Genomic DNA, 22,392 nt, shown 5'->3' on the forward strand with positions numbered 1-22,392 from the left:
GTACGGCAATACCCCATATGTGGTCATAAACTGCTGCTTGGACACACGGCAGTGCTACTTGGCATGTAGATTTTGGTTGATTGTTTTTTGGGCGCCATGTCGCATTTGCAGAGCCCCTGAGGTACCAGTACAGTAGAAACACCTGAGAAGTGACTCCATTTTGGAAACTATACCCCTCATGGTAAACATCTAGGGGTGTAGTGAGCATTTTAATCCCATAGGTGTTTCAAAGATTGTATTAGAATGAGGCAGTGAAAATGAAAAATATTTTTTTTTTCCAAAAATATGTAGTTTTGCACCCAATTTTTTTTCCCACAAGTGGTAATAGGAGAAAAAACAACACAATTTGTTACCCAATTTCTCCAGAGTACGGCAATACCCCATGTGTGGCCCTAAACTGCTGTTTGGGCACATGGCAGAGCTCAAATTGGAAGCTTTGGCTTTTAGAGCGCAGTATTTGCTGGACTGGTGCGCCATGTCGCATTTGCAGAGCTCCCTTAGGTACCAGTGTAGAGTGTAAAATCCTGAGAAGTGACCCCATTTTGTAAACTACACCCCTCAAGGCATTTATCATTTGCCTGGACATATGACAGGGCTTAGGAGTGGAAGGCGCATGTGAGGTCTATTTTGGTGATTTTCGCAGCATTAGCCCACAATGGTAGGGCTCTGGGGTCAAATAGTAAAACAAACCCCCAAGTAGTGACCCCCATTTTGGAAACTGCACCCCTGAAGTCATTTTATTAAGGGGTGTAGTGAGCATTTTGACCACACCGGTTTTTTTTTGCTATTAGAAATGATTGCTCAGTGGATGGTGCAAAGTGAAAATTGCAAATTTCCACAGGTATATGCCATTTTAGTGCACAATATGTGCACGCTGCAGGGCTCAGAACGGAGGGCGGGAGAGCCATTTGGCTTTTGGAGCGCAGATTTTGCTTAGTGGTAATTTTGTTTGGGGTTTTGCTGGTATTTCAGTTTATAATGTGGGGGCATATGTAATCTGTGCGGGGTACATCAGGGCATAAGAGGGTATAATAATGGGGTAAATAAATAATATTTCATAGATCTGTTGCCAGTGACGCATTGATAAATGGTGCCAGATGTTATCCACTTTTGGACACTCTGCACATTTTGCGTTGCTATATTCTGAGAGCCAGAACTTCTTAACTTTTTCTTCACCGGAGCTGTGTGAGGGCTTATTTGTTGCATTGCAATCTGTAGATTTCATTGGTACCATTTTGGGGTACATGCGATTTTTTGATCACTTTTTAGGCAAGCAAGGTGACCAAAAACAAGAAATTCTGATGTTTATTATTCTTTTTTTTTTACGGCGTTCGCCATGCGATATGAATGACCATTTTACTTTATTCTGCGGGTCGGTACGATTACGGCGATGCCAGATGTATATAGTTTTTCTTATGTTTTGCAGCGTCTGCACAATAAAATCACTTTTGTTTCAAATAATTTATTTTTTGTGTCACCATATTCTGAGAGCCATAACTTTTTTATTTATCCGTCAAAAAGGTTGTGAGAGCTTGTTTTTTTGCGGGACGCTGCAGTTTTTGATGGTATAATTTTGGGGTACATGCAACTTTTAGATCCCTTTTTTTATTCTGTTTTGCGAGGGGTAGTGACTAACAAACAGCGATTCTGGAATTGTTTTTTATTAAAAAAAAATTACGGTGTTCACCGTGCGGGTAAAATAGAGTGATATTATTATAGTTCGGGTCGTTACGGACGCGGGGATACCACATAGGTGTACTTTTGTTAATGCTTTTCATTTTTTCCTATAAGACTTCTTATAGGGAAAAAAGGCTGTTAAAGTATTTTTTAACATGAAACTTATGTTTTACTTTTTTACAACATTTTTATTAACTTGTTTTAACTTTTTTGTCCCACTAGGGAACTTGAATCCCTGATCGCTATTCTAATACACTGCACTACCTACATAGCTCTAATACACTGCACTACCTACATAGTGCAGTGTATTAGAGCTGTCAGCTATTCGCTGACAGCAAGCCTATTAGGCTTCGCCTCCCGGCGGGGCCATTAGCAAACATAGGGTGCGATCTAATCACTTTGATGCAGCGATAGCTGCATCTAAGGGGTTAATCAGCCGGATCGGAGCCTAGCTCTGGTCCTGGGCGTTGGAGCTTGATGTCAGCTGTGACAAACAGCTGACACACGCGCCCGTGGCAACCATCAAGGTTGCCGACAGGCTAGAAGACACTTCGATTCAGCGATCGCTTTGATTGCTGCATCTAAGGAGTTAATCGCCCGGATCAGAGCCTAGCTCCGGTCCTGGCCGTTACAGCGGGGTGTCAGACAGGTGATACCCGGTGGTGATGCCACTGGCTCAGCTTCTGAGCCAGCGCCATCACATACACCTTCTCAGGAAGCTGTGATTGGTCAGTCTGCTGTGACTGACCAATCACAGCAATCAACGGCCGGGGACCGCTGTGACTGGTCCCCTGCCGTCTTACTGTGCCGATCAACTGTCAAACAGTTGACGGCACAATTCAGTCACCCTGTCGGGTAACAGTTTATAGCCAGGACGCACCGGTACGTCCCGGTGCCCTAAAGGACATACCGGTGCGGTAAGGGGTTAATAGTGATGAGCTTTTTTCAAAATATGCAAATGGGCCTATACTAGACAAGTGGGTGTCAATAGCAGCGATTCTCCTGAGGTGGAGCTACCTCACAGCCTCTGACGCTGTCCTATCAGCATGAAGCTGCTTCACACAGTGTGAGAGATTGAGGCTGGAGGGAAGGGGCATCACTGATGGCATATGAAAGAGGAGATTCTAATCACAGGGACACAACCAGAGGTATCACCAGTTGAATACACAGTCGGGATTGGAAGCTGTATACTAAATGATCAGGCTGTGTTGCTGGGTAGGGAAGGGGGAGAAGCTGTATGCTGATACAGCGTCGTACAGAAAACAATACACTAGCCAGAGTGAAAAGTCATCTCCTATTTGGCTATTAGAGCCACATTAGCATATTTAGAAAAATGCTCATAACTTTGCAAAAAATAAAAGTTTTTTTTAAAACAAATCACACTGTAGTTATTAGCATCATAGTGCCTATTTTTTTTAGAATGCATTTCTCACCCTTTCAAAATCTCTGCTTTTCTTCAGTAAATGAAAATATTAATGGTTTACATTCAGAGAATTAAAAGATTTTTGGATCTCGTCCAGATTACACAGCTGATGAGCTTGTTGCAATGTATCAATGTAGGTAAGTACTATCAGCCTTGGGAGTCCAAGACAAAGAGAGATTTGTGCTGCTGCTCCGTTTAGCTCAGAGAGTATCAATCCATTGTAACAAACACCTACAGGACTAAGCCAGGATAGGTTTAGAGCATCTATTTTAAAAACGTTAAATGTTCCCATTATCGGACAGCAAGCAGAAATATTGAAAAGTGGGAGGAATTGAAAGACAAAGTATGCTAGAAAGCTGCATAACGTTTCATTATACAAGGACCGGACTTTTGCATACACATATTGTGCAGAACTGAGAACAAAATCCATGTGATCACATTGTGGAAAACGCAATTAAGAGAGCTTTCTCTGATCATATCTAAGCTCATTACCCCAAGACATCCAAATCTTTCCCTGAATGAATGTTCCAGAGATCCTTAAAAAAAGAACTCGCTGAGATATGCTGTTTCCGTAAGTACCATAGAACAGAATGGCAGTTAAAGAGAGAGCGTAGCTCACATGCTACGCTGCTTCCGTAACTGCCATTCACTACTATGGGACTTCCGGAAACAGCATATCTCAGCGAGCTACGCTGTTTCCATAACTCCCGACCACGTAATCAGTAAGTGGCAGGGAGGCAGAGAGAGCACAAAAAGCTAGAACGGGGATAAGGGGGCCCAGTTCCCTCAGAGGTGGGACCCCGCATCTATCTGACATTTATGACATATCCTGTGGGTATCAGAAAAAAGGAGATTTTTGAAGCAGCACTAGTCCCGAGTAGACTCGGGACTAGTGCTGCTTCAAAAATCTCCTTTTTTCTGATATCAAACCACAGAGGCGTGCACTTTTGGAGAATGAATCCGAATCCGCCCAGTGCTATGGGCTTGATTTCCCGAGATACTACCGCACTTTCTAGTGCATCAACTTTACAAGGTATGTCAAAGACATTCGCATACAGCAATGAGGATGCGTTAAGGATTGTACAGAGTGCAACTTATGATTCAGCGTTTTTAAGTACTCCATCAATGGATGCCTTGAAGAGGCAATATGAAAGTGAAGCTAAAAGAAAGATTTCACTGGAGTTACATCTATCCACATTATTGGAGTACTACAAGGCACAGAGAATCCCCAGAGGCTTAAGATCACATTTACGCCCGAATCTGTTTCCTAATAATGAGTACTTCTGTACGAAGTTTGAACACATATCTAATAAATATGCCTTCGATTTAATACTTCTCAATGTGGAATATCTACAATCAGAAATTGCATTGATTGAAAATAAATTGAAGGAAGTTGAAGTGTCAATTGTCCAATCTTCCAATGAGCTAATTTTTGGTTCTCTAAAGGAGAAAATCTCCATGAATTTGGATAGAGTGAAGACCGTGATAGAGAGAACGAAAAGAGATAAATGGCATCGGGATTTGGAGGACTATCGCAATGGTAAAATCTACAATTGGCAAAATATGAATTCATATGGTCCTTCCCAGAGGCGGAGAAAACTGAGGAAATTGGGGAGTGGCAACCTGTTATACACTACCGGTGATTCTGATTCAACCGATGACGCCAATCATGCACCTTTTTTAGACAAAGGTCCACTTGGAAGTATGGACGGTCTAGGAGGGGTGGACGGAAACACCAACGGCAACGCAAGAGGCCGATTTCGTTCGAGATCGAGACCCCCAATGAGGAGGAACCCTCCAAGAACGAAAATATAGTGGTAAATATCTCATCTATAGACCTCACGAATGACCAACTTCAGGTGTTACAGAAGGGTCTTTCATTTTGTCTTGACACTGATGTTGATTGGTTCCAATTGGACCTTGATCTTAAAAGTTTTTTTAGACGTCTGAACCTTAAAGTAATGTTTTCCAAAGATAATGTTACTGTCTGTGAGAAAAGTGATTCTGATTGTATGTTTCAGTCTAGCAAATTGGGTCTTAGACCGACTAGCTCATATATGCCTCCCTCTAGCCCGATTATTGATACGTTTTCAAAGATTGTGTTAGATGAGATTAAATCATTAAAAGAGAGTACTATACATGATACAAGGGGTAATTTGAATCTTACAAATAAGGAAAGGAAGGCTTTAAAGGAACTTATGAATAATAAGGAGATTACCATAAAGCAGGCCGATAAAGGTGGAGCCACGGTCATTTTGGACAGTAGTAAATATGAGTCAGAGATTTATAGTCAATTGGCAGATAGTGAGATATATCAATTGTTACCTAGAGACCCCAAGTTAGAGCTATTGAAAGAGATCAAAGGTATTATTGATGTTGCAGTGGAACAGGGTATTATTGACCAACAATTGGGGAAGTTTCTGAAGGTGGAGGAACCAATTACTCCGATATTATATACACTACCTAAGATTCACAAAAATCTCCATGCCCCCCCAGGCAGACCAATTGTGTCGGGGAGGGGTTCAATTTTTAATAATATTGCTATCTTCCTTGACAAAATCCTGAGAGAACATGTTTTGAAGGCCTCGTCTTACATTAAAGATACAACAGATTTTTTACATAAATTACAACTGATTGAGGCCAGTGGTCCTATATTACTTGTATCATTTGATATTGTATCTCTATATACTAGCATTGAACACAACAGAGGTTTAAGGGCAATAGAGAAATGTCTCGCCAGCACCGGATGTGACCCAGGGTGTAGACGCTTCATCCTCCAGCTGTTGGAGCTGGTACTAAGGAAGAATTATTTTCTCTTTGGTGACCAGTTCTTTTTACAGCTAAGGGGGACGGCGATGGGGTCCAACGTGGCCCCAACGTACGCGAACATCTTCATGTCCACCTTTGAGGAGGAGTATGTCTACACCTCCCCCCATATGGGTCACATCCGCTGCTGGTGGAGATTTATTGATGACATTTTTGTCATATGGGAAGGTGATAGGTTGGGTCTTGATCAGTTTTCGTTAGAACTTAACACTCATATTCCAGCTCTTCAATTTACCATGGTTTGTTCTGATCGAGAATTACAATTTTTGGACACTTTGGTACAATGGAAAGACGGAGTATTTTCCACAGATTTATTTGTGAAACCCACAGACAGAAATAATCTCCTTTTATATAGTAGTAACCATCCTAGACACATGATTGAGTCGTTACCATGGAGTCAATTATTGAGGGTAGATAGGATTGTGTCAGATACTACACAGAAACAAATTAGGTTGACTCAGATGTGTAATAAATTTAAGAAGAGAGGGTATCCTAGGAAACTTGTACAGAAACATAAGGATAGACTACACAATAGTTTGGAATCCAATATTAAGGGTGTACAAGGTGAACGTATACCATTTATATCAACTTTTGGCAATTTGAGTGGTCGCATAGGTAACATTCTGCGAAAGAATTGGCCTATAGTGTCCAAGGGACATAATGAGATTGACACGTTGAGAATACCACCCATTATGTCATATCGGAGGACTAAGAATATCAGAGACACTCTGGTTAAGTCAGACGTGGGTAGTAGAAAGAAAAATACACAATTACTACTTTGCCCCCCCAAAAATGGTAATTTTCCCTGTCTGAATTGCTGCAATTGCAATAATATTGTGAAAGGGAATAGTTTTCAGCATCCACATACGGGGAGGGTCTTTAATATCAGACACAGATTTACATGCAATTCAGATTTCGTTGTATATATGATTACATGTCCTTGTTCATTGATTTACATAGGAGAGACAACTATGCCTATTAAATTGAGAATTAATAAGCATAAAAGTACAATCAGAAAGAAAATGATGGAACTTCCATTACCAAGGCATTTTGTTGAAAAGAATCATCAGTTAAATCAATTGAGATTTAGGGTAATAGATTGTGTCCCGATACTCAGGAGGGGAGGGGATAGACAGAAGCTATTGAAAAAGAAAGAATTACGTTGGATCTTTGAGTTAGATGCCCTATACCCCAAAGGTTTGAATCTAGAATACAAGATAATTCCTGGACTCTGAAATCCCATTGCTGTTTTTAACATTTTTTTAATTTTAATATTGTACACTTGATGGGTGATTTCTGACACATTGTGGAGCATCTATTTTTTGCATCGTCTTGTATTCCTGAGGGTCTTGATATTTTTGGAATATTTCTTACAGATTTGAGCATGTTCGTGATGGAGGTTTATTCACCACACGCCAGCGGATTTATGATCAGAACGAAGATTATAGCGGTTCCTTTCATGTTGGCATCCATCTGTATTTTTTATGCAATGTTTTTGAGTATAGTGATTTTTTGATTGGGTGGGCTATGGTTGATGCTCTATCATCATTATATAAATCTTGTGTTCTGTGCGGTATAGGTGTCCGACATGATTTGTTGGACAGATATTACGAGCATTCCCTAGAAAGTCTTTTAATCACTTTGAGTGATTCGATTTATGTAGGCTAATTAACACTAAAGAGTATTTGATGACACTAACTTTTAGTGATTGATATCATGTAGTAATATGAACCTGATCCCTTTTCCTTCCGTCTGCCCTGTGCACATGTGACTTAACATCACGGAATGAAGGCGTTTTTATCATCATTATATAAATCTCGTGTTTTGTGCGGTATGATTGTCCAACATGATTTGTCGGACAGAAGTTACAAGCATTCCCTAGAAAGTTTTTGAATCACTTCGGTGATCCGATTTATGTAGGCGGTTTAACACTAAACAGTATTTGATGACATTAACTCCTAGGGATTGATATCATGTAGCAATATGAACCTGATCCCTTCTCCCTCCGTCTGCCCTGTTCACATGTGACTTAAACAGAGTGAAGGCGTTTTTAATTATCGAATTAATTTTGCCTCAAAAATATACAGATTTGGAGCTGCAGTATGATGGATTCTTGTTTATGACTGAGGATGTCTTATATTTAACTTCTAGTGATTGATATCATGAAGTAATATGAACCTGATCCCTTCTCCCTCCGTCTGCCCTGTTCACATGTGACTTATACAGAGTGAAGACGTTTTTAATTTTTGAATTAATTTTGCCTTAAAATATACAGATATGGAGCTGCAGTATGATGGATTCCTGTTATGACTGAGGATGTCTTACATTTATACATACTTTGATTACCATTTTTGATCAAACGCTGGTCTTTATTTATTTTTTGCACAGCAGAGATGATTGATTGCTGAGCATGCACAGTAGAGCTCTGTGATCGTAGCTGGAACCTGGAGTGTGGTGAACTTTCCTCCTTCATTTTTCTATTGTAATAACAATGATTGACATATGATTGATGATGATGTATTAAAGATGTATTACACATTGTAGTTTTTCACGTTTTTGAAGATTATATAACTATTTGATGTATGTCATTAAGACTAATGTATGCTTCACCTGGGAGACCAGATTCACGATGTTCACTGGTTGGAATGGGCCATGTGATTATTTGTATTCACCCATTTATAACGATGTTTTTAGACATAATGTTAGGCTTGACAAAGACCCTTCACTCACTATGGGTCGAAACGTTGCTTGTCGTTTGTGGATGTCTTGACAATAAAACCACTTTGATGATTTGAAGACGTGTGCTGTTGTCCTACTACTTCTTTGGATATCCTGTGGGTATGTCATAAATGTCCCTCATGGGAAAACCCCTTTAAAAGTTATTATCATGAAAAATGACAATGAGAAAGAAACAAACTGATAAACTGAATTTTAAAATGATGAATTAATATCAAATCCCTTTGGAGAACTAGCAAGTAAACAAGAGTCACAATAATGCTAGTCATTATTTCACAGATGTTTTCTTATACTTCTTTTGTTCGGCTTCATCACAATAAGTAGAAGTACATCCCACTTGTATTTGTAAAGGGAGAAATAATCCAGAGAAGAACAATGGGATTATAATGAGTATAACAATAGTAATTAAGTGATGTTATGATGACAATGCTAATGCCGAACAGCTTTATTGGCAAATTGCTTACAGTACTCAACAAAGGAGACGATGGCTTGCCTAAGATCAAAGTGACAATTATGAGTTTTATCTTGGCTTCATGACTGTACCATAATATTGTGTTGTATTTCAATTTTCTCGTCATTATTAAGTCCGTGAACAAAACAAAATAAAACAAAAATCAATGCACTTATCCTTGTTTGCTTTGATCTCTATTAAATGCTGGAATCTGCAATTCATAAAACATTTGAATTGCAACCTGCTCTTCAAATAAGAATGTGGCAGAACCCACTTAGTCTACGCTTAAAAAGAAAACATTTGGATGACACAGGTAAATTCCTGCTTAAAACAAAAAATAAGAAGGCAGTTCGTATGAGAAAATATAAAACATTTAGCCATTTACTGCATATTGTAAATTGAAAGTGATGTTTACGTTTATAGCGTGAGCGACTTTATTTATTATAAATGCTGCTCATCCTCTAGGGAGGCGCTCAGTCTGATCAGCGGCAAATGACCCCGAGCACCTAAAACGCGCCCCCTATATTTTGAAACTGAGAAACAGGAGTAAGACACTATTTATCATATAAAAGTAGAAAAATATCCACTTTATTGAAATAATTTAAACAATGAGGGGATCTAAAATATACAGAGGATCCAAAACAAGATTTAACTGTATAAGGGCCACATTGGTAAAGGAGTTAATACCACAGCAGTAATAAAGTATTTAATGCACACATACCGAGTGAAAGATGCATTATATTAACAATATGGGAAAGGAAATTCCCTGTCTGAGTGTACACAAGGAAAAACAGTGCATGCTGCATGACAATTGTTACCATGTGAGTACACAAAAGGTAAAAAGTAAGCACATAGCCTTAATATTGTCACAGACAAAATGGTAATATCATTTGAAAGATATTCAAAAGTAACTAAACTAGTGGACAGATCTAAATGAGTGTCTAAATAGCCGAGAGTATAGATAGAGTCCCAGACAGAGGTATATTGCATGGCATGCCTTACCCATAAATATGAAGTGTAGTCAAGTGGGCCAGAAGAAGGAAAGCGCCCTGAAGCGTGTTTCGCCAATACAGCTTTTTCAAGGGGTCCCTGTATGTGTGCATTAAATACTTTATTACTGCTGTGGTATTAACGCCTTTACCAATGTGGCCCTTATACAGTTAAATCTTGTTTTGGATCCTCTGTATATTTTATATCCCCTCATTATTTGACTCCTATCAACTTCATTGAAATAATTTAGACACGATTGATCATATAAAAGTAGAAACATGTTTCTCAGTTTCAATATATGATATGTTGCAGTTTCTTTTTTCAAAATTTGGAGGTGTCTAACTTTATGTAGGAATCACCTACCCAATAACTTTCCCTGTGAGATATAGGTTGATTAAAAACTCCCCATGCAGGTTTCCCTTTAAAAGCTTATGGGGGAATTATATTAAGACTGGCATTTCAAGCGCCTGTCTTAAACTAATTTACATTGGCGGAAAGTGTACAGAATATATTGAGGTGCACACCTCTTAATATTTGGCGCATCTTTGGCGGTCTGTGCGACATAAAATCAAAATCTACGTATTCTATGAGCAGGTGTAAATTTTAACCATAACTTACACTACTTTCTGGAGCAAATTATGAGAAACCTGTTCCAATGGAGGCCCAACCACATGCCAAACCACAAGCCCTTTTCGCGCCACTTTCAAAAAGTGGCTAGAAAAGTAAAAAATTGCAAATTTTAACGTAACTATGGCATTCCGACAAAATGTGCAACTTTTTTACAGCAGAAAATTGTTGTGAACCTTTTGATATATTCCCCCCTATATGTTCAATAGTGGAACAGCATGTTCAGTCAGATACAGACAAGCTCTTAAACCCCCTAGTTAACATGCAAGATTTTTAGTATAAGGCTGGGTTCACACAACCTATTTTCAGATGTAAACGAGGCGTATTATGCCTCGTTTTACGTCTGAAAATAGGGCTACAATACGTCGGCAAACATCTGCCCATTCATTTGAATGGGTTTGCCGACATACTGTGCAGACGACCTGTAATTTACGCGTCGTCGTTTGTCAGCTGTCAAACTACGACGCGTAAATGGACTGCCTCGGCAAAGAAGTGCAGGACACTTCTTTGCAACGTAATTTGAGCCGTTCTTCATTGAAGTCAATGAAGAGCAGCTCAAGATTACGGGCGTCAAAGACGCCTCGCATAATACGAGGAGCAGCATTTACGTCTGAAACGACGCAGCTGTTTTCTCCTGAAAACAGTCTGTCTTTTCAGACGTAAAAGCCTCTCATCGTGTGCACATACCCTTAGGGTTGTGTCGTTTCGGGGCTGTTCTTTATACAAATGACCTATCCACAGTATAGGTCATCAGTATATCATTGGTGGGGGTCCAACACCCCGACCCCGCAGCGACAGGGGCGGACAAACCATTGATGCAACCTGTGCAGCTGCACAAGGGCCCATTAGGTAAGGGGCCCAGTGTCACCTTAAAGCCCCATTCTTCTGTCTGTTATATTTTATGTAAATGCCTGAGATGAATTTAATGGCTAACAATTACTGATGGATTGTTAGAGATACATAAGGGGGTGATTTATGATGAAATATTGGAGAACAAGGGGCCCATATACTGTTCTTGCACAGGGGCCCTCAGCTGTCTTTGTCCGCCACTGCTCACCGGTATCGTCCGGGTGCCGGAAGTTATGCAGTGGTCGGTGCTGGAAGCAGATCGCTCCAGTCACAGTATAGCAGCTGTCCTGCAGCTCTGCTCCTATTCAAGTAAAGATTATATGTCTCACTAGTTATAAAACCAACAAACTTATGTCTGGGTTTGGCTGGAGTTTGAAGCAAAAAGATACCATTTGGCAAACTACATCCCTAAAGGAATTCATCAAGGGGTATAGTGAGCATTTTAATTGCTGAATTTAGTGGAATTATTCCGTAAAAATTAAAATCTAAAGTTTTTCCAATAAAACGTAGAAATTATAAATTTTTACAAGGAATAAAGAAGAAAAAGCGCACCACGATTTTGTAAAGCAATTTCTCCTGATTAGGGCAATAACCCATATGTGGTAATAAACGGCTGTTTGGACACACAGCAGGGCTCAGAAGGGAAGGAGCGCTATTTGGCTTTGGGAGCTCAAGTTTACTCAATTGATTTTCGAGTGTCATGTTGCATTTGCAAAGCCCCTGAGGGACCAAAACAGTGGACACCCCACAGAAGTGACCCCATTTGGGAAACTACAGCCCTAAAAATAATTTGTCTAGGGGTATAGTGAGCATTTTGATCCCATAGGTTTTTTGCTGAATTTAGTGTGATTAGGCCGTCAAAACTTCTATTGTTTTTTATGGCGTTCACCGTGCACTATAAATGACATATTTAATTTATTCTGTGGGTCAATGCGATTACGGCGATACCATATATATATATATATATATATATATATATATATATATATATATATATATATATATATATATAGGTTTTTTATGTTTTACGGTGTTTGCACGATAAAATAACAGTTTAAAAAAAAATTATTTCGTCTTTTTTATTTTTCTATCAGGAAAGCGGTGTGAGGGCTTTTTTTTTGCGTAACAAACTGTAGTTTTTATTGGTACCATTTTTGGGTACATGCGACTTTTTGATTCCTATTTATGCAATTATTTGGGAGCTGAAGTGACTAAAAAAAGCGATTATGGTATCTTTCTTTTATGATTTTTTTTTATGGCAGTCACCGTGCAAGATAAATGACATTATATATTTATAGTTCAGGGAAAAAGGGCGATTTTTAAATTTTATTATTTTGACATTTTACTTTTGTACATTTTTTAACTTTTTTTTTTTAGTCCCACTAGGGACTTGAAGACCCAATTGTTGGATCGTTATTATAATACCCTGCAATACTTGTGTATTGCAGGGTATTATACCTGTCAGTTTCACACTGACAGGAGGCATATTAGGTCCTGCCTCCTGTCAGGACCTAATCGCCTTCCATAGATGGCAGACCAGAAGTCTTTGTTAGGCTTCCGGTTGCCATAGCAATTGCCCCCCCCGCAACAATCGGCCCCCGCAATCGCGTAGCTATAACAACTTAACTGCGGCGGTCGCTATCGACTGCCGCATTTAAGGGGTTAATTGGTTCAGATCACCGCTATGTTCCGACCCAATGTTTTCCCCCAGTACTAAGGCTGCTAGTAGCAGCCTGTACTGGGAGATGGCGGGCTGCGGGGACCGCCTGTGTGCTCTGTTAGGAGCGCATGTAGATTAACGGGCTGCAGGCACAAGGACCGGTGCTGCAGCCCGTTAATCTACGTGGGGTGGTCGGGAAGAGGTTAAATTTAAACCGCATATTCCCCCCTGCAACAAAAAAAAAAGTCCTCATACGGTTTTGTCGACTAAAAAAAATAAAAAAGAAGTCATAGCCCTTCGAAAGAACGATAGAAAACCCCCCAAAAACTGGCTGGGGTTTAAAATAGGCTGGTCACTAAGGGGTTACGTAAATGACTACTTATAGTTTATACTATTTAATATATATTATTATTTTACATTATTATAATCGATTATTTAGTAGCGACATCTAATGAGCACAGCAGCATTTTTTTGAGCCAATTTTAATCATAACCCCTCAACTTTACCTTAAAAATGTCTAAGATGCATGCTTACGACAAACTAAATAAAGCAAATCCGTCTCTGACCCATAAAGCAAAGGAATACTGCATAAGACATGAGCGTCAACCCAAGGAAAAAAAATCTAATTTACCATGATTTTATCGCTGTCGATAATGGTGTTCAGCCTGTGCGCAATTGTCATCACTGTACAATCAGCAAACTTTTCTCGAATTGTCTTTTGAATCAGCTCATCCGTTCTGTAAAAATAAAAATTTAAAATATCACATCTGTGTGTAATGTACTCTCGTTCAGTATTTCGGTTATTCATTTTAGTAATTGGAGGACACCAAAGAACAATGGGGCAAACTTATTTACTGCAGCTTCCTGACATAAATAGATTGAAAAATATGGTGTTCAGGTCAAATATTTCGGAAAAGTGGCCAAGGCTCAGAGTGGCAAATTTTTTGTCACTTTTCTACTACAGGCCAGCTCCATGTAATTGTTTAGCCTATGCCAAACCTAAACCGGCACATGATGCAAAGGGGAGAGAGATTGAAGCAGTGCTCACATGATGCACCAGTATTTATAAATCTCCACAATTACTTATTGTTACGTAAAAACATCTCCTTATCCCACTATGCAAATGAAGCAAGATAATTTATAGCCCATGCTTTGTTTATTCTTGTTGCTTATATAGTACCAGCATATTCAGTACCCCTGTAAAGCGATTGTCACCATTTACATCAGTCCTGGTACCCAATGGGGCTCACAATCCAATTATGAATTTGGTGCTGGAAAAGCACCTTTTTCCATAGCCAACCGCAAAAAGAGAACCACAGTAACCATTTTATGATGGAGGATTGTGCCGTGCATAGTTCTTTATGACACTGGAGTACACTACAGGCCTCATTACCCAGGAGGTTTTTGCACAAAAATAGCCAGACATGCAAATTAACAGTATGTAAACAAAAAAAACAACGATATAAACTCTTACCTGTCACTAAAACCTTAGATTTTTATGTTTTAATACACTACCCAAGACTGCTTGGAAACTCTGCCCCCCCCCCCCATCTACAATAGTGATCTCTTTACCCTACCTCTTACATGGTCTTGAAAAGTCCACCAGTAGTCCCTACTGCAAGAATTGCTTCACCTACCTCCTCTTCCTTTTTTACTGCTTACCCTCCTTGATCCTTCACACAGCATTTATTTTTTGAAGTTGTATGTGCTCTCGTATTTCTTGGTGCCAATATTCTATGCTAAATTATATTACATTTTTAGGGAGATGCTGCTGGCTAAATATTGCCAATAGTAAACGTCTTCAAAGATTGAATATAAACTTAATTCATATGGTATTTATCAAAACTTTGATTGTGAACTAAGGATCATGCCTTACTGTTGCGAGATCTCTTTGAACAACCAGCTATCAGACCTATGTTAAATTTTTGCTGTATTGAGAAATTTTTATTGTTGCAGTTTTTCTCTAGCTTGTATTTAGTAAAAAAAATGTTATAAAAACACAGTTTAAGGTTGCAAAAATTTCTGCCGAAGGAGGAAATGAGTAACAGCAATCTTGGATCAAGTATGATCCTTCTACACATCGTTGTAAATATCCACAGTGTTGAGATGTTCCTATTTCCAGTTTTGTACTTGACATTGTATTCTCTTCTGCAAAGATAGCGGGGTTCAGTTAGGCACAATTTGTATTATTCTTTTAAGAATCTTTCCAATATCTTAATGAAATTCATACCACAAAAAAATAGTGAGCAATGTTCTATTGATCTTATACTCTTTTTGGTCCAAGTGGCATATTGTAGCATCAACTTCAGTAGAGATCAATGTTGCAACTAATAATAACACTGAAATACTTTACGTATAGACTAATGTTCCATTTAGGCTTAAGCCACAGTATCAGCAATGTACATACATGTAATGAAAAGTCACGTTTACAATACAACACTTCACAAAGAGCTACCTCTCTCTCCCAAAGAAAGAAACCTCATCTTAATGTGATGTTGTTGAGAAAGTTTATAAACGGAGTCTAATTAAATGATCTAGCCTGAAAGCAATGAGTTTGCTCCTGAATACATATAACAGACTAAAACCTATAAAAAAAAATAACTTTCAGTTTAACAATGAGAACACTTTGTGAAGGACGACTATTGTGTGCATTCTGCAGAAATGAAGAGGTTAGCCTAATATAACCCAAGACTTCATTATCATTTTTAGCTACTTTCAATGGGCAGTAATTGAATGTGGGTAGCAAAACAATGAGTTGCGCTGAAATACAGAACAAGATAAACATCATCCCCAAGGTTTTGGATCATTACACATTTTCATCTGCCTCTGTCTTTAAGGGCTGCTCTCTATTCAGAGGTTAGACTATGGTAAGAGACATTTCACATGCCCACATTCAATTCATATGTGCTGAATATAATGGAAATGTTGTATTAGATTATCCTTTCAAGACCACAAAGATTTACAAAAGGGGGTAGAAGCAGAGAACATGTAGATTTGTGCAAACAGTGCCATTTTAAAAACTGATGCTATAGGCAAAACCAAGCTTCGTACTTCCTGGGAGAAAAAAAAACAAAAAAAGATTGCCACCGTGTTTTAAGGGACCTGTCACAAATTGTGCGGTTATAAATGGAGTTTACAACTACAGTAATATAGCAGATTCACACACGCAGGGCTTCACAATATAGTTGTAAAACACGCCAACAAGATCTAGCCTAACATAGTTTACGCTCACAAAATAAAACTAGTGTCTTATCTAAGCACAAAACAGCTGTTAATAAACCACCATTTAAACGTCAATCAAACAGATTAATCTTCAAAAGAAATGTAAATTCCTCACAAAGTTTCTCATATGCCTCAATTAATGGAGATTTTAAGCTGTAATGCTCCGAGGAGGGTGATTCACGACTCTTAATGCAAATGTCTGGGATTAAATTCTACTTTTAGAAACAGTAACTTTTACAGAGCTTTAGTCTTCATGCGCCTGTCATTTATTGTTTCATGCTTAGCAGGAAATGCTGAAATAGTGTTAAATTTACATTTGTAATCATGATACAGTTTGCATTCTTTTCACCCTTATGGTACAGAGTGAGCATGCCATTGAACAAAGAAAAACACTTCTATGTGCTTTATATTCTATTTCGCGTTATATTTTTATCTATTATCTTCATGAAACTGGATATCATCTCTATATAGAGCAAAAGAGTAAATACCCTTTTACACTGGGCAATTATCAAGCAGACAAGCGTTCATAGAACGCTCGTTCCCGATAATTGCTCTGTGTAAACAGGGCAGCGATCAGCAGATGAACGAGCAAACGCTCGTTTATCTGCTGATCGTATCATTTAAAAAAAGTTAAATATTATCCTTGTCGGCAGCACATCTCCCTTGGTAAACAGGGAGACGCGCTGCCGACATAATAATAATGTATTCGGACGAGCGATCGGAGTAACGACCGCTCTTCCCCATCCATAGCTTTGTGTGACAGGAGCAAACAAGCGGTCTCAATCAATGGCGCTCGTTGCATCGGCCAAAATGGGCCGTTGTAATATGGCCTTAAGAAACATAAGAGATTGCCATGCTATTATAAAATTAGATATTAGCTGAAATTTATTATATTGGTTCAAAATACTAGAATATACTGGTAACTTTGAATCCAACATGTTTCAGAGGAACAACAGATGTATTTTATTTACACATTAGTGATAAGCCGGCTGGCAAAAATTCTTACGAAACTGGCACTGCATAGATGTACACATACCGTTACTCTGCCCTATATTCAGTAAAGGTTGGAGTTTTGTAGAGTTGTCACTTTCCATATTGACTTCACAAAGAACATTTTCATGAAATATGCAATTTTAGAAATGAGCACAGAAAATATATTAAAGTGTACCTTGGGTCTACATTTGCTGTTGCTTCATCTATGATTAGTATTCGATTCTTTCTCAAAATTGCCCGGGCAAGGCACACTAGTTGTCTTTGGCCAACACTAAAATTGGAACCGGATTCAGCCAATTGAGTTTCGAGTTTCCCAGGTAATTCTTCAATTGCTTCCTTCAGTTGTACCTGTGGCACAAAATATATTCACAATTAAGACCTGAACAAAAATGATTACCTCACTGGAAAATCACAAACCATGACCCTGGAGCTTCGGACAAACCTTTCAGTTTTCATAGCCATAACCAAGAGGGGTTCCCCAAGAGAGTATAAAAGCATTATACCTGTGCTCCTTTTTTGGTTTTAATCCTAGTTTTGGCTCATGTAAAAATACAATGGCTATATTATTGCAGCAAACCCAGCCTGAGGTCAATTTGTCAATGCGGGGATTGGCAGGGTGGTTTTATGTCCCCATAATGGCATTCGTATCACAGCTGAAAGATCCGGATTGCACACCGTTCTACTTAACCAGACTTAGATCAACATAGAGTTCTATGGTGATTAGAGTTGGGTTCAGTAGAACCATACAGGTCCCAGAGTTGCAGACATAATACAGACTCTAAAATGCGGCTGTATGACCGCAGTCCGAAACCGGCCTTAAGCTGGCTACACACATTAGACTTATATGGTCAGAACGGCTAACCATATAATATGCATGGGGATTCCGGACAATCCCTCAATGTCAGACGTAGAGGGAAAGAAGGAGCATGCATGTTTGATTTCAACATGCCCGATCCTACGTTCCCACAGTGGAAAAAGTCACTGCCAGATGTGTCTAGCATCTGCTTACTCACCTCTCCCCATTGAAATAAACATGCAATTTCTGCCAAACATGCGTGTTTATGCGGAGGATTGGGAGATGGCGGAAAGTTCATTCAATATACAGCTAACAGCAGTCTAATGTGTATGGCTACCTTTAGGCAGCAAGTAGCTTTTCAGCAAACTCTAAACATAAGAACCATTTTAAAAAATGTTATCGATTCCGCTCTGTGAACAGGCCTTAGGCTTCCTGGTGGAAAAGCTATTCAAATCAACTAGCATTTGCTCTGTATTAAAAATTGTAAAAATTTGGTTGTATACAAATGTAAACATTATTCTCCAAAAACGTTTAATTCCGTAACCTTAAAGGAGAGGTGTCATAAAAAAAATGCAGAGCGGCTGCATGTGTGTGTGTGTGTGTGTGGGGGGGGGGGGGGGGGTCTGTGGGGTGCATGAGTTTGCAGAATGGCTGCATGTGTGGGGGAGAGCTCCTGGAGGCCCTGGAATTATTAATAACTTAAAATTTCTGGCGCATCTCTAGGTCCCCTGCGTCACAATAGAAACTACAGTTCATGGACGTCTAGTTTCTATTGCGGCGCAGGGGAGAAGACGGAAGACTGCTGTAGGTGAGCATACATTTTTTTATTTTTCATATTACTAATTTTATTTCTTTTGTTTTGCAGATTCCGCTGGACCTATTGGATGAAGTTGTAGATTCGGTGGACGTTTGCTTGTTTTTTTTAAATAAAATGGTTAACGAAGGTCTTGTGGGGAGTTTTTATTTCGCTAAAAATATTTTCTTATGCCTGTTTTTTTTAATACTTTATTAGCGCCTTAGTAATGCCAGTTGTCTTTTTGACAGCATCCAATACTAAGGCGGGGCTTAGTGTTAGCCAGTAAAAATGCTAGGGTACCCGTCGCCACCAGGTGTAACGGGGAGAGCCGGATACAATCCAGTACCCGACCATTTGGAGTGACGGCCCGGCACTTGGGCGGCCACAGGTTGGTATTAGGTTGGGAAGGGCCAAAAACCGGGTGGCCATTCCCACCCTTGTAATGCTAGCCTGCTGCTGCTATGTTGTATCTGGCGTTTTATAAAAAATTGGGGGACCCCAAGTCTTTTTTTTTTCTTTTTTTATAATTGTCAAAAGCGTGGGCCCCCCCATTTTTCATCGAAGATGAAATAGTCCAATAGGTCCAGCAGAACCTGCAAAACCAAAAAATAAGGTTAGTAATATGAAAAAAATAAAAATAAATCTTATCTCACATACAGCAGTCTTCTGTCTCCTCCCTGGTGCCGCAATAGAGACTAGAAAACAGTGAAAAATAATTCCTTTAGGCATGTTCACACGGAGCGAAAAAACAAAACAAAAAAAAAAAAAAAGACGTGTAAACGTGTCGAAGACACTAACGTTTCGTGTGAAGAGCTTTTTAAAATATAGGTGTTTTTTTGCAGTACATTTTATGCTTTTTGTGCGTGCTTTTTGGCACATAATTAGGACTCCCATTGACTATGGGAACATTTGGCACATTTTACGTGCCAAAGAATCAACTAGACACTTATTTTTTTACGGAACGCGTTATTTAAAAATCGCTTGTATAAAAAAAGTGCGTTGTATGTACGAACGCCTCGCTTCCCCATTGATGTAAAAGCTTTATCAAGCGTTTTTAAAGCGTTTTTCAGCACGTAAAATGTGCCAAAAAACACGTCAAATACACGCCATGTGAACCACTCAACTGAAAAGTCATTCACCACAGCGTCCTATAGCTGCTGCCAGGTACCATTTGTAAAATCACTCCGAAAATGGACCTTGACACTGCTTAGCAACTTTGAAGACACGTCTTCCTGGCTTGTAGCCAAAAATAGGGAGGGGGTGAGTCTCCCCGTCCCATATTCACAGCAGATGTACGTCAGGTTTCTTTGCCTGATTCACCTTGTTGTAATTCTGGGAAGTGCTTCCGACTGGTGGCCAACATAAGAAAACATGTCAAACTATTATTTAATTTTTAAATAATTCCCACCTTGTGGAAGAAAAAACAAAAATACACCAAAAAAATAAATAATAATTTACGACACATTCCCCTTAAGGGCTTGTCCACACAAAGCGGAATTGCTGCATATTTTCCGTCCGTAATTGCGGATGGAAAATACGCAGCAGAATACTGTAGCAGCAAAGTGGGTGGGATTTAACAAATCTCATCCATACGCTGCGTATGTGGACTGAATTCCTGCATTTTTCAGGAGAGGTCACCATCTCCCTGCATTGAAAAGAACTCTGCAAATGCCGCACCATTTTCTGCAGTAAAAAACACAGGAAATTGTGCAGTTTTTCCGCAGCAGAATCACAGCTGGTCTCTGCGGAATTGCTGCAGAAATTTTCTGCAGCAGTTCAGTTACGTGTGGACAAGCCGTAAGGCTTCCTGAACATGGGCTGAAAATGTTTCGGAATATCAGTCTTTCGAATTTGGACTCTGAAACCGCGTCGGAATCCGCAGCAAAAAACGTCCGAAACTGCCTCCCGTTGAAATCGGGCATTTTTCCGCTCACAGTAAAAAAAATAAAAAAAAACACGGTTCTGCCTCTGATCTCCCATTGAAACCAATGGGAGGCAGAGAGATAGTTTCTCATTGCGTTTTTTTTTGCCCAGGCGCTCAATGGCCAAAGAACATAGTGAAAATTGTTCAAGAATTTGAAGGCAGGTCAAAATCTGCCTCAATTCCTGAAGGAAATTTGAGGCAGATTTTTGTGAACAGGACCTAAGAAAGAAAAAGAAAGAAAAAAAAAGAAAAAATCTAATTCACCTTGGTTATTTATTAATACTGTTTCAAGGATTTTCTGCCACAGAGAGGCTTTAAATAAAGACAAAAAGTGTAATAAAGCAGCCCGTTGTTCACATCTACACATGGAAGGAAATGTTACAGAGATACTCTAGTTAATAACAATTCCATCTTTTTGTGTTGTCAGTACCTCTTCTAAAACATCCCACAGCTCATCGTCAGTGTGCTCGTCAAAAGGATCAAGGTTTTTCCTCATTGTCCCAGTGAATAATACTGGCTCCTGTTATTTTGGAAACATAAAATAGGTGACAAAAAAATTATAAAAAATAAAGCATTTCTTTTGTATACATTATCCATGTTTCTTACTGATGATTTCTACGGTCATGGTAATATTTTTTCAATTGATATTCTTTTCATTTGTATTTGCAAGTAGAATCTTGTAGCTGTACATAATTGTCTGCCCTGATTGTATCTAGGGAGCAGAACAGCTTTAAAGGGGGCACCTCCTTTTAATAAATCGATATATTGATAGACTTATTTAGGACTCCATGTTTGCAAATACAAAAAGGTAGCAGCACAGAAGAAATATTATATCTCAAAAAGCATTATCAATGTCATTTATAATGCAACATTTCATTCACTTGTCCTCTTCTTACAAAATATTCAGGAACGTTAAAGGGACGAACATAAAAAAGAATGAGAAAAAAAAACCTAGCTAACACTACAGTGTGCTCCCTCTCTTAGGCTGGGTTCACACGAGCACATTAACGTCCGTAATGGACGGACGTATTTCGGCCGGAAGTCCCGGACCGAACTCAGTGCAGGGAGCCGGGCTCCTAGAATCATAGTTATGTACGACGCTAGGAGTCCCTGCCTCTACGTGGAACTACTGTCCCGTACTGAAAACATGATTACAGTACGGGACAGTTCTCCTGCAGCGAGGCAGGGACTCCTAGCATCGTGCATAACTATGATGCTAGGAGCCCGGCTCCCTGCACTGAGTTCGGTCCGGGACTTCCGGACGAAATACGTCCGTCCATTACGGACGTTAATGTGCTCGTGTGAACCCAGCCTTAGAGTTACATAGTAAGTACTTTAAAAAAAAAAAAGAAAAGACATATCCATAAAGTTCTGCCAAGGAATGGAGTGGAAAGTTGAATGGAGTAGAAGTGTTCCTTGTTG

The 22,392-nt window shown here is 39.3% G+C and overlaps 1 protein-coding gene across 2 annotated transcripts in view; it reads right to left on the reverse strand.

Annotated features, from left to right (window-relative positions):
• The window catches only part of ABCC4 (ATP binding cassette subfamily C member 4 (PEL blood group)), a 300,550-nt gene that overhangs the window by 24,399 nt on the left and 253,759 nt on the right, over positions 1–22,392 (reverse strand). For both annotated transcript variants that reach the window (XM_075852387.1, XM_075852388.1), the window contains exons 27-29: positions 21,401–21,490; positions 17,630–17,802; positions 13,871–13,976 (exon numbers count right to left, since the gene is read on the reverse strand). In XM_075852387.1, the coding sequence (XP_075708502.1) occupies positions 13,871–13,976; positions 17,630–17,802; positions 21,401–21,490 (369 nt within the window). The remainder of the gene's footprint in view (positions 1–13,870; positions 13,977–17,629; positions 17,803–21,400; positions 21,491–22,392) is intronic.

The sequence above is a fragment of the Rhinoderma darwinii genome, chromosome 2 (genome assembly GCF_050947455.1).
Source record: "Rhinoderma darwinii isolate aRhiDar2 chromosome 2, aRhiDar2.hap1, whole genome shotgun sequence".
Classification (NCBI taxonomy): domain Eukaryota; kingdom Metazoa; phylum Chordata; class Amphibia; order Anura; family Rhinodermatidae; genus Rhinoderma; species Rhinoderma darwinii.